Below are 12542 nucleotides of genomic sequence, written 5' to 3'. Positions count from 1 at the left end.
TCCCCAAACCTCTTGCTTGACCCAGGCTAGTATCACAGGCTTCCAGGTTTCCTGTGATTTCTGCTTCCTTCCCTTGAGGTCTGGTCCCCTCCCAGCCAATACAGACTCAAGCTGGGGTGCCAGGGGACTGGACGCAAGCCTCCTTCCCTTCCTCCCTGCCAGAGCTGGCTACCTTTAATTCAGACGGCCAACCTGGCACAATCTTCCTGGTCCAACTCCTCTATGCCTGGATCTCTGGCAAAACCTTTTCCAGCCCTGCCAGTCGAGTCCACTCCCCCACCGCCTCCCCACAACAGCCTCATCGCACACGGTCCTTCCTAGCACCCAGCCTCAGATCGGAGAGAAGCAAGAACTACTTTAATTTAACATCAACAAGGACACTGTATAACAGCACAGGGAAGAGGTAATGGAGAGAAGACACTCAGGCTTCCTATACCCTAACCAGCCTTGATTTGAATGGCAGAGGCCCAGCAAACTGGAAGCACCTCACCTAGCCTCTCAGTGGAGTGGGAAGGGGCAGGGAATTGGAACTCAGAGGCTCGAATTTTAGAGGAGGGCTGATGGCAAGCCTGGGGAGAGGCCACATGGCTGAGGGGAGTTCCCTAGCGCAGGTCTTCGGCCGTGAACATGCCCCTGGCCCTGCGCAGGATGGAGTCCTTGGCAGCATCGTAGGGGTGCTCCTTGGATGGGATCTCCAGCACGGCCGGAATGGAGCGCTGGTGGGCATCGAGCGCGTGCCGCACCATCTCTGCGATGTACTGGTTGATGAGGATGATGCCGATGTCGTCCCGGTTTAGAAACTGCCTGTAGGGAGAGATGAGAAGGGAGTCCAAGGCAGCCCACTCTGAGTTGGTGGGCTGGGCTGCAGAGGGGAATGAGCTCGATCCAGAGAGTGCAATGGACAAGGATGCTACACTAAACTCTCTTCATTCTATTTAGAATCAATTTCAGTCCAAAGCTAAGGGCCATGGCTTCTACCTCCCCTGCGTGGAAGGCTCCCAACCGAACAGCTAATGAAGATGAGGGTGCATGCTGGTGTATTCCTTACGCTGCCTTCGGGTAAGAAAGGGAGAGGATAAGAATATATACATCTGTCCCTTTGTATCTGCATAAAGAAAAAGAAAGATAAGGAAAAAACTAAGTGGTTACGGGGTGGAGGAAGGAGGTAATGAAGTAGAAGAGGTTGGGGTGGGAGTGTGACTTCTCAATGTATATACCTTTTAAATATTAATTTGTAAGCCACATGAACACATTAACCTTTCAAAAGAAAACAGATTAAATTTTTTAAGGTTGAGGGGGCGCTGTACAGATCACTGAAGGTCTATGCTGATGAGGGCAGGGGGTGAGTCAGAGGGGAAGTTTGGCCTGAGCCAAGAACGCAACACAGGAAGAGGAAAATCGATAACGAAGGAATCACACTTTCCACACAGAGAGAACCCGACACTGGGCTCTTACTTTCTTGTGATCAACCACCCATTCATTTATTTACTCGATAAAAACTGTTTACTGAGCTGCTTACTCTGTGCCAGACACTAGGGCAGGTTAGACTTGATGATTTCTGAGATCCCTTTTGGTTAGAAACTTGGAAAATTCTTGAAGTAAAATTTGTCCTTCTCTCATGACAACTTGGGTCACTTTACCGGACTGCTTAGAGAGCGGCAGAGATCAGCCTCCCGGGTCAGGGCCTATCACACCCCAGGCAGCAGGAACCAGCCTCAGCCGGTAGCTCGGGGCTGGGCTGTTTAGGGGGAAACAGTGGGAGTGGTTTGTTCCTGGGACTTGGCACAGGGGCCCTAGAGAAGGGGTGTGGGAGAGAATAGGGGGCTGGCACCCTTAACTCTAGCCACCAGGACGCCTCCTGGATTAAGGGACATGCCTGCACCCACATTTTGAAGCTATTGCTCTTAACCCAGAACAGGAAGGGAAGATTTGAAGTGCATGGTCTCAGCAGAAGGTAGGACAGTCCTGATATTGTCCCCTGTGCTCAGGACAACGGGAAATTCCGAAGCCGACTGAGGAGAGCTACACAGGCAGAGTGTAGCCCTGGCTTAAGAAAGGCAGAAAGGGTGGGACTGGGCTCAAATCCCTGCTCGCTCTCGTCTGAATCACAGAGTGTGCCTTAACCTCTCTGAACTTAATTTTCTCACCAGTAAGTGGGAATAACCCCTACCTCACAAGGCGATTGTGAGCCTCTGAGGGAGATGAAAATACAGGAAAGCCCGAGCCCACTGCCCGTGTGTTCACTGAGTGTGTGGTTCCTCTAGGTGTCAACTCGCAAGAGAGTCGAGTGCTTGCAATGCCCGGAGCCTGCTCTACGGGTGAAATGTGGGAGCCCCTGCAGGGGAGCTGAGACTAGCCCCCTCCGGGCCTGGACCCTCCGGACGCTCAGCTCTGGCGGGCCAGGCTTGGCCAAGGGGCTGGCGCCCGCCCGTCACGAGCTCTGTTCCCCTTCTTTCCTGACACACGGTCATGTGACGGGGGGAGTTTGTGGACCCGACATAGCTCCGGTCCCACCGAGACCCAAAAGGGAACTTGGGACGCGGAGGCCCCCTTTTCGGAAGCGGAGGTGGACCGACTTCCTCGACCCTCTTGGACGGGGTCTGACACTTCGGCCAAGGTCTGGAAGCCCAGGGCCGCCCCCCGCCTTCTCCCCGCGCTCCCACCAGGCAGCTGAAGGTCCCGTTCAGGCCTCGCGGGCTACCGTACCGGAAAGTGTCTTCGATCTCATTGATGGTAGTATCTTTCTCCACCACCAGGAAATTAGGGTGGCGGTTCTTGTTAAGCTCCCCTATGCCGCCCAGCAGGAAGCCAGTCACCGTGTCCTCGTCTCCGATCACCGCAATTAGCTTCCCCCTCCCCGCCATCCTCACAGTCCGGCAACGATCAGCCGCAGCCTCCGGGTGTCACCAAAGCCCCGCCGCGGCAGTGCACCTCCTTTTCGGCCGCACCTCCCCCCCGCCCCGCTCTTTAGGCATGCGCAGTTCCACCACTCCGCCTCCCGGGACATGCGCATTAAGAGCAAAAGCGCCTGAATCCGAATACGGCTGCGCCATAAAAGGGAGGTCCGAACCGGGGAGCTACGGTTCCCAGAAGTCCACGCGGCACAGCAGTCTCTCGGAGGCGCGTTCGATCGGTAAGTTCGACAAACTTGTTGAGGCTACTGCTGTTAGGCGCCGAGACGCCAAAGAAAAGACGGTACCTGTTCTCGAGAGTAAGGTCCGAGTCTGTATCGTGTATGTATGTAACTGTGACACAGCTAGTGTTATTTATTCAGTTAATAAAAGGATGGGCAAGTTAATGATGATACTCTGTAGTGAGGTAGAGCGTTGACAAAGCACTGTGTCAATTGCTAAAACGTGAGAAGTACGTGGAAGCAAACATCAGGTGTAACTAACCCATGGGAGAGGGGGCGCGCAGAGAAGGCCGCCAGCAGGATGAAGGGCTAGAGGTGAGGACGAGAGGGTGTTCTCAGGAAGAGGAGCAGCACGTGCGAACACTTAGCGGGGACTAGAGAGAATAAGTGCCTTTAAGAAAAGATAAAGAATCTGGAAGTTATCCTGAGGACAGAGTTGTTCTGAAGCCACTGAAGGATTTTAAGCAAGAGAATGATATGGCCAGGTTTATGTTTTAGCGATAGCATTGAGATCGTGCTCTGTGTGGAGGTAAGACTAAGATGGAGAAACCATTGTGGTAAGAGATGGTGATGGCCAGAAAGAAGCCAGGGAGTGGGGATGGGGAATGTGAGAGTCAGGTGGAGTCAAGAGATATTTAGAGACAAAAATGGACAGAACTGGGTTTGCGGTTGGTTATGTTTGGGAAGTTAGACCAGGTGACTTCCAAGTTTCTGGCCTGTGCAGCTAGGTGGACAGGAGTAACATTCCTCAGGGAGTGAACTCTGTATGAGATGAACATGTCGAAGGAGAGAGGTCCGCTCGCTCCTCCACCCTTTTAACAAAAAGGCGTCCTGCATCTGGCATGTGATTTGCAAGTTTAGAGCACTTGAGACATCCAGATGGTCTGGTCTAGTGGTTATCTCTGTGATGGGCCTGGGATTTGGACATACCTGGTTTGAATCTCGACCCTGCTACTTAGAGGTATGATTTGGGATGCATCACCAAAGTTCTCAGGACCGTGATCTCTTCAGATAATACTATGCCCACCTCATAGGCCGTTAGGATTGAGGTAGAGGCACTAAATGCAGAGCACCTGTGGCCATACTGCAGTTGGGGGAGAGCAGGGGCTTCCTGCTGAGCTGGATATCCATAAACACATCCGCTCACAGGTGGAGGGCAGCCGAAGCTGAGGAGGCCAGCAAACCTTGCAGGAAAACGCTCCCATCTGGGGGCGAGGTGGGAGGGAAGGCAGAGAGCGAGGAAGGGTGTGTGTAGAAGCACTTGGCTCAGTGCCTGGCACAGAGCTGACCCTTAACGGCCACGAATGGTTGGGTACTTGAGAAGGGATCCTGCCTTTAAAGGGTCCGTCAGGTAAAGTAGGGAGCTGAGACAGTGCCACGTTTATCACACACGCCTTCATTCAACCAGCATTTAGCAAATGTGGTCATGGAGAGGCTGAGGACACAAGATTGATAAAATACAATTTCTGTCCTCAACTCCCTCGGGACTGAGGGGAGAGTAAAAAATATCACAGGGAGGGAGGTAGACCTACAGAAGAAAGTGGGCCCTAGAAGAGTCTTGCAGGGGAAAGGTAAGAAGAAACTTAAAGAGGAGCCAGGAGGCAGACAGCCTATTGAGTGAAGAGGCGGGGGGAGGGGGTGTTTGGAGCCAGGCCACGTGTGTTGGGTTTTCTTTGGCCTACCCAAAGAATCATTGGGGGATCAGTTGAGTGAAATGCTGCTTTGCCCTGCTCTGGCTACTCAATTGCTCATTTACTCATTGGTCACACTTGTCTGTATCGGACCGCCCAGGGAGCACAGTCTGGTGAGGGAGACCGACCCTCAGATACAAGGTCACAGATGAGGGTAGTAAATGCAGCCAGAGATGTGCCCCAGGTCAGTATGAGAGCTGGGGGGCAGGTCTGGGAGGACAGGAAGGGGTTTGGGAAAGCTTCGTGTTGGCCAGGAAGATGAGGAGGGTGGAGAGGCAAGGGTGTTCCTGGGCAGAGCCCCAAACTGCAGCACGGCTGCCTGGGAAACTAGAGGTTGTGGAGAGGGTTAGAGGTGGAGGGTGCAGTGAGGAATGGGCACAGTGCCCGACTGGGGGCTGGGGGCCTTTTTTTTTAAGATGTTGGGGGTAGAAGTTTATTAATTAATTTTTGCTGTGTTGGGTCTTCGTTTCTGTGCGAGGGCTTTCCCTAGTTGTGGCAAGCGGCGGCCACTCTTCATCACGGTGCGCGGGCCTCTCACTATCGCGGCCTCTCTTGTTGCGGAGCACAGGCTCCAGACGCGCAGGCTCAGTAGTTGTGGCTCACGGGCCTAGTTGCTCCGCGGCGTGTGGGATCCTCCCAGACCAGGGCTCGAACCCGTGTCCTCTGCATTAGCAGGCAGATTCTCAACCACTGCGCCACCAGGGAAGCCCCTGGGGGGCTTTTTGAATGAATGGGTAGGAAGGCTGGTGTCTGAACCTATAGGCCTTGGAGGCCTTGTTAGGACACGTAGACTAGCCTGGAGAGAAGGGAGCCACAGAAGGGCCCTGGGCCAGAGAGGGCCATAGTTCCTGTGATGTGATCCCGCCCTCTGGCTGCAGTGTGGAGGGCTAGTTGGAGGGAGCTGGCTGGTGGGCCAGGAAGGCTAGTGGAGGGGCCAGTTCAGGAGGGTGGACCTAAGCCAGGTCAGGGCTGGAGGTGGGGAGGGAGCAGGCCCAGCTTTGACCCAGGACCTGGCTGGAGTGAAAGGTTCCTGGGTTTGTGCCTGCCTGCTGGGTGAGGAGCATTACTGCTTGAGCCAGTGCTGTTTTAAGGTCCTAAAAATTTTGAGAACATCCTTGAGATCAGGCTGAGTGGAAACTGGCCTCCTGGTGGTCCTAGGGCAGTCTTCTAGAACATAGTGTCCACCTCCCTCTCCCACCCACCAGCTCTCCAGGAATCTGAGGACCAAGCCCACATCCCTGGCATGCCCCCCCAGCCCCTTCTTTCAAGCATTCTGTCAACATTCCAGACCTCCCCAAACAGATGGCCCAGAGGGGGCCGCTCTCTGCCCCAGGCCCTCCCCCTTGACCTGACTCAGTCCTCCAGGGGAGAGGCAGCCAGCCTCTGCCTCCCAGGGCCTGGTGGCCAGCCGTGGGGAGCACACACACAAGGAACAGCCAGGCCTCTGCGACAGGCCGCACTTTATTTGTTTTCCACCTAAACGGCTCCCAGCTGAGCCGCATGACATGTGCAAAAGCCCCCCAGAAAGCTGGGCCTCGCAGTGTGTAAAAAAAAAAGCCCCCCATGGGGCAGAGCTGTGCAATCTTAAAAAAAAAAAGAGAAATCAGTCCCCCAGGAAGCCTGGCTGGTATCTCAATTGCCCGGGGCCAGGACACGCACCAAGCCTGCTGCTGCTGGGTCCATTTTCTCCTGCGATTGTGCTTTCTCTTCCAAGTCCTTAACGCTCTGGGGTTGTGGCCACCAGAGGGGCCGGATGCAGTCCTCAGTGGCAAGGAGGCCCCGCTGGCAGTGCAGTTTGAGGGCGACCTCTCTCACACATGCAGACACCCCCAGACACGTGCTCCCCCACTGGCCTCAGCCCCGCCAGAAAACTCAGGGCTTCCCTGGCCCCCCAACCTCCAGTTCGCCCTCATGTCACGTCTGAGGCAGGGACACTGCCCTGAGACGGACGAGGCCTTCCAACCCGGGGGGGCAGGGAGGGGGGCAGTGCCACTCCTTCCACCCCCAGGGCAGGTGTTTGTGGTGTCTGATTCTGCGTGCGTGCATCTGGGTGTGGCCTATTTGTGTGTGTGTGTGTCTGTGAGTGTGTGTGGCCAGAGGTGGGGGCCGAGGCCGGGGGAGGCACTTCTGGGATTCAGGGCACATTGACTTTGAAGGGGCTTCCAGGGACACTTTCGTCGCCCCACTTGACGATGAGGATGTAATCCCCTTTCTCCTTGACGGTGTAGGTGACGTTGTACACCCGGTTCCCCATGTGCTTCACATACACCTCCTCACAGGGGGTCTTGGGCCCGTGCACACCCACCATCATCATGTTGGTGCCTGGAGAGAGAGGGAGCGAGGGTCAGGCTCACCCCAGGCCCTTGGGCCCACGTTCCCGCGCACCTGCCCACCCTGGGGGTCTGCCCCCTTTCCCCCCGCTGCCTGCCTGCTTTGCTGCAGTCCACGGTGAACGAGTTCTTCTGGCCCACAAAGGCCTGGGACAGCCCAGGGCCCCGTGTCACCACCTTGCTGGCATCTGAGGAGAACTTGGGGATGGAGCTATAGCTGGAACCCCGACTTGAGGACGACTTGGTCACAGTCTCCACCAGGACCGTGGACGTTTCGTGAAGGCTGTGGCCTCCAGACAGCCGGGGACCTGAGAGGCAGAGTGGGTGGCCACGAGCCTAGTCAGAGGCCTGCTCTTCCCCAGGCGGTAGGCCGTGTGCCAGCGCTGACAGCCCCGCGTCCCCTTCCTCAGATGCAGCATGCTAGGAGTGGCAGCCCGTTCCAAACGGCTCCGGGGCAGGCTTATCTCGAGGTCTGGAGCCTCGATGGCTCCCCCCACACCCGACTTCTGGGCTTTGCCTGGGACCCCAAGTCACAGGGTAGAGTCCTGCTTTGAAAAGGAACATGTATCCAACTAATCCTTCACGCAGCTTCCAAAAGGAAAGCTGGCTGAACCTTTACTGAGCTCTGTCTTCTTGGAAGCCAGAAATGTGGGAAGAGGAGGGCAGAAAGTTAAGCGAAAGCTTGGGGAGCCGCCGCAGGGAAAAGGTTAGTCAAGTGATGGACGATAAAGAGCAAGGACTTGATTTTTTTAAATGATGTACATGAGTCCACGTGGAGAATGGGGTGACGTGTAAAGCCAGGCCCACTTTATTCCTGGTAACCTGACCCCGATGTTTGGGGCATATGACCCGGATGTGAATGGCCACTGGAGCCAGCCAGTATGGAATGGGCTGGAGGGACCTTCCCCCCACCCAGGACACTCACCTGTGACTTTGGCCTTGAAGGGGCTGCCCACAATGTGCTGGGGGCCACCATACTTGATGGCAATGAGGTAGTTGCCAGGGGCCATGGGAGTGTAAGTGACCACGTGGCCCTCAGGACATTCCCGACAGTCCAGCTGCACCTTGGAGGGGCCGTCGATGGTGACAGACAAGGCCCCCGAGCCCGCATTCAGGGTGTTGACAATGAACTCCGATGACACTCCTGGGGACCAGAGAGGTAGCAAGGGTGTAGACAGGAAGGGCTTGGGGTCCAGAACTGGGATGGGCCCAGGCTCCCCGGAGCAGGTCTCATCAGCGCTGCCCCGCCTCTGGGGCAGACCAATGTCCACCCCTCCTCCCCAGCCCCAGGCACTCACCTGTAGTGCCTCCCTCGAGCCCAGGACCATAGGCTGACACCAAGCCTGGGTCCCCAGCCTGGCTCTGCTCCCCAACTCGGATCTTGAAGGGACTGCCAGGGATGTGGGCACCGTTGAACTTGACGTCAATGGAGTGGACGCCATTCTCGTGGGGGATGAAACGGATGGTGTGCTTGTCTGTGGGTCAGACGTTGGTGGGTGAGCCTTTGTCCTTCCCTCCCCTTCCCAGAAAGTCCCAGCCTGGCAGGGAGAGGGCCAGCTCACCACTGTCCAGCTCAGAGACGTAGCACTCCTCCACCGCACCCGAGGGCGTGTGCACCCTGGCATCGATCACGCCCCGGGCACCATTCAGCTGTACCGCAAAGGACGCCGGCTGGTTCACCTTGAGCCCCGTCTCCTGCAGAGGCCACAGAGGGTGCTCAGACTCCTGGCAGGGTCTGGAGGGCTCGTCTCTGCAGCCCGGCACTGATCTCACTGCACGCCCAGCCCAGCTCAGGGAGGCTCTGAACAGGGCTGTGATGGGAGGTGGAGGCAGGGTCTGTGGCCTTGGCATCCACCTGCTATGAGGTGGGGCCACCTGGCTGTGGCTGGGCATGGTGGGGACGACACATGACGTGCCCTGTCCTGGTTGAGGAGGTAAGACCCAGAAACCATAAAGCAGGCCTGTCAGCAGAGAAGCCAGTGCTAGGACGGTGCTGTGTGTGGACTGCAAACAGTAGCTGGGATGAGGAAGGAGGGGTGTGGCCTAGACTGCCCTGGGGGCGCTCGATGGGGGAGGTGGGCCGATGGGGAGGCTCCCAGGGGAGGTGAAGATTGGGGCACAGAGCCCAGTTCTAGAGTAGGGGTAGGGGACAGGGGAGGAGAGGCACAAGGGCTCCTGAGGGGCAGCTGGGAGGGGGAATGGAGTCCCCTGCTGTACAGACACTGGGAGAGAGGGGACATCTGTCTGTCTGGACCTTCCAAGGTCACCGCTAAGTCCCTGGCCACATGGGCCTGCCATCCTCTACTTCTGCCCATCTCTCAGGGTGGCAAAGGGGCCCCCAGGCACACACCTGGAGGCTAGTGACAGTGAGACGGCGAGCGTCGTCTGAGAGGGAGGCCACGGGTACCACAAAAGGGCTGTCTGGGATGTGCTCATCGTTGAACTTGATGGAGACTTCATAGTCACCTGGGGAGGGAAGGCCAGTCAGCACAGGCCCCAGGACTGGGGACAGCAGGGTGGAACCCCCTCCACCCTGGCCTCATCCCAGAACAAGCTCCTGGGTCGGGGCTCAGCTCTGGAGACAGACGTGCATTCCCAGGAGTGTGGGGTGGAGGGAGACAGGGCAGAGAAAGAGCGGCAGCCCAGGTGAAGAGTTGGTTCAGTAGCCCCATCTCCTGCCTGGGCGAGCAGAAACCCAGTCTGGAAGGTCAGGCAGGCCCAGCCCCGTGGTGGACACCCACCTGGTTCCTGCACAACATAGGAGACCCCACAGGAGCCATCTTTGCGGTCCTCAAATGCAATCTCCGCCTTGCTGGGACCCTCCACAGCAATAGACAGGCCCCCAGCACCCGCTTCTCGGGTCCAGATGCTGAACTCGGCTGCAGATGGAAACGGGACAGGGGCAGCTCCTCAGCACCATGGTCCACCCTGGTGGCTGCCCTGCCCCCGCCCCCCGCCCTGGCCCCCTGCCCCTTACCTGGCACGCCGGCCACCCCTCGCTCCAGCCCTGTGCCTCCAGCTCGCACCTTATGGGCACCGCCTTCACCCAGTGGCCCCACGGTGAACTGAAAGGGGCTGCCTGGCACATGCTGGCCGCGGTACTTGACGGTGACCGTGTGGGGCCCCATCTCCTGGGGCACAAAGCGCACACTGTACGCGCTGTCCTCTCCCTCCACGATCTCTGCGGCTTCCGTCTTGCCTGACGGGCTGGTCACCTGTGCGGTCATGTCCTGAGAGCTGGCCTCACCTGCAGCAGGTGGGGAATGTCAGGGCGACACGGGGGCTGCTCCTGGCCCTGGCCCTTCCCTCCCTCCCTCAGTAAAACCCCCCCTCCTCCACTCAGACCAACAGCCGCCCCCTCTTGTCCCGAGGGACGGAGAGCCCAGCCTCCCTGTGAAGACCCCAGCCCCGCCCTGCTCACCCTCCTGCTGCCGGGTGATGCTGCCAAAAGAGCCCAGGCGTTCCCGGCCCAGGAAGTCCCCGAAGACGGCGGGGAAGGGGTCTCCGCCAACCTGGGTGGACTCCTCCACCCGCACCTCACGCTTGGTCTCTCCGCCCCGAGTCTTGCTGATCTCCGTGCGCTCTGTGCGGGTGTACGTGTGGCTGCTGCGCGTGAAGGTGCGCGTCAGGCGCTCCTGGGCCGACACCATCTGGAACCAGTTCCCTGTGCGACGCATGGAGCCCAAGGCGGGGAGGAAGGTAAGAAACGAGCCAGCAGGACAGAGACAGTGGGGGCAGGCCCTGGGCCTTCCCCATTGCCCTGCTCCCGCCCCCACCCCACCCCCCACCCCCACCCCCCACCCCCGGGCTCCTGCCTCCCACCTGGGATCTTGAGGTTGAGGTCACAGGTGCTGCCGATGGTGGCAATGGACGGCGCCTGCCTGCGCCGGGTGATGCTTTCCTTCATGCGGCCCTCGCCTGTAACCTTCACCGTGAAGGGGCTTCCTGTAGGGGAGAAAGGGAGGGTCGGGCGTCTCAGATCACTCGTCGCTGGCCTCCTGGCCTGTCCCAGCAGCAGCTCAGCGCCTTACCAGGCACGTGCTTGTCGGCAAACTTGATGTTGATGATGTAGGTGCCCGGTTCCGTGGGGCAGTAGGTAACTTTGCATGTGCCGTCCTCCATATCCTCACAGTTGATGTCCACCTTGCTAGGGCCTTCAATACTCAGCCCCAGGCCCCCATAACCTAGCAGGGAACAAGGGACACGTCTCCCTCAGTCCCCACTGCTGTTCTGCTCTCCCCTCCCCAAACTACAGGCTCTGTCCAGAACAGGCACCCAAGGTGTATCAACCACTAACAAAAGATGCCTCAGCAGGAGGAGAAGGGGTGAGCCAGGCACTGACCCAGAGGGTCGGGGATAGGTAGTCTGGAAAATTCCTAAGGCAGGCCTCTTGGGTTCTAGTGAGCAACGGAGAGCCAAACTCAGTAAAGCTGAGCTTTCTCTGAAACATGGGAGACGTGACATGGGGACATTCACTCTCCCCAAAGGGGCCCCAGAATGTGAATCTCAGCAGAGACTGGGCCAGGAAGTTCAGGGAGGAGTGTACGGCCAAGGGGCACGGGGCAGGAAAGGACTAGTCGTCACTGGCGGCACAAGCTGAAATGAGGGGTCTCTGGGGCAAGAAGCACCTGCATTACGAGTGTCCACGATGAACTCCGCCACCTGGAACGTGTGTCCCTCGGACAGGCCCTTGCCCCAGACCCGCACCTTGCTGGCATCCCCGATCTCAGACGGTCCCACCAGGATCTTGAAGGGGCTGTTGGTGACGTGCTTGCCGCTCTTGCGCACGCTCACCACGTGCTCCCCAACCTCCTTGGGGGTGAAGGAGATGCCTGTTGGGAGGGAGGTCAGGCATGAATGGAGCCCTGGGCCTGGCAGTGTTCCTTTGCGGCTGCCCCCACCTTCCTCGCCCCACCCCACCCCGCCGGGCCCCTCCCATGGCCCCGTGCTCACCAATGTGCCGGTTGGGCAGGCGCTTCAGCAGGCAGGGCTCCTCGTTGCCCGAGGGGGCGCGGATGCTGGCGGTCAGCAGGCTCAGGTCACTCTCGGTGATCTTCAGTGACACATCCGTGGAGGTGCCCACGTTCAGCTGTGACGTCCTCATTGAGTCATCACCTGGGGGAGAGTTGGCATGTCAGGCAGTGTGACTCCAGGCAGGCCCTGCCCTCATGGAGATCAGGAGACTTCCTGGCAGCCCCTGCCGGACTCAACAGAGTCTGGGGACCACCCAGAGGCACAGAGAGACCAGGGAGAGCGCAGTCTCCATTCACACCCAGCTCCCCTGGGGATGCCCCAGTCCTGAATGGGTTAAATCCCTAATTTACACGAATGTAAATCCTGAGTCACGTGATTGCATGGAACCAAAAAACTAGACTGGGCCAGACAGCC

General features: G+C 58.1%; 2 protein-coding genes across 5 annotated transcripts in view; both read right to left on the bottom strand.

Annotated features, from left to right (window-relative positions):
• Nucleotides 1–335: 335 nt before the first annotated feature.
• On the bottom strand, nt 336–2965 carry ATP6V1F (ATPase H+ transporting V1 subunit F). The gene is made up of 2 exons (XM_067746963.1): nt 2707–2965; nt 336–804 (listed from the first exon to the last, which is right to left on the bottom strand). Exons 1-2 carry the CDS (start codon nt 2862–2864, stop codon nt 603–605), a joined length of 360 nt encoding a protein of 119 aa, XP_067603064.1. The 5' UTR covers nt 2865–2965; the 3' UTR covers nt 336–602.
• Nucleotides 2966–6267: 3302 nt separating this feature from the next.
• Nucleotides 6268–12542, bottom strand: part of FLNC (filamin C) — a 28181-nt gene continuing 21906 nt past the window's right edge. For all 4 annotated transcript variants that reach the window (XM_067746944.1, XM_067746945.1, XM_067746946.1 and 1 more), the window contains 13 exons: nt 12108–12269; nt 11783–11986; nt 11186–11338; nt 10977–11099; nt 10576–10818; nt 10132–10401; nt 9896–10033; nt 9505–9620; nt 8717–8849; nt 8453–8629; nt 8080–8298; nt 7253–7462; nt 6268–7146 (listed from right to left, as the gene is read on the bottom strand). In XM_067746944.1, the coding sequence (XP_067603045.1) occupies nt 6959–7146; nt 7253–7462; nt 8080–8298; nt 8453–8629; nt 8717–8849; nt 9505–9620; nt 9896–10033; nt 10132–10401; nt 10576–10818; nt 10977–11099; nt 11186–11338; nt 11783–11986; nt 12108–12269 (2336 nt within the window). In that variant the 3' untranslated portion in view covers nt 6268–6958. The remainder of the gene's footprint in view (nt 7147–7252; nt 7463–8079; nt 8299–8452; nt 8630–8716; nt 8850–9504; nt 9621–9895; nt 10034–10131; nt 10402–10575; nt 10819–10976; nt 11100–11185; nt 11339–11782; nt 11987–12107; nt 12270–12542) is intronic.

This window comes from Pseudorca crassidens, chromosome 8 (assembly GCF_039906515.1).
Source record: "Pseudorca crassidens isolate mPseCra1 chromosome 8, mPseCra1.hap1, whole genome shotgun sequence".
NCBI classification, from domain to species: domain Eukaryota; kingdom Metazoa; phylum Chordata; class Mammalia; order Artiodactyla; family Delphinidae; genus Pseudorca; species Pseudorca crassidens.
This window is presented reverse-complemented; position numbering and strand designations above follow the sequence as displayed.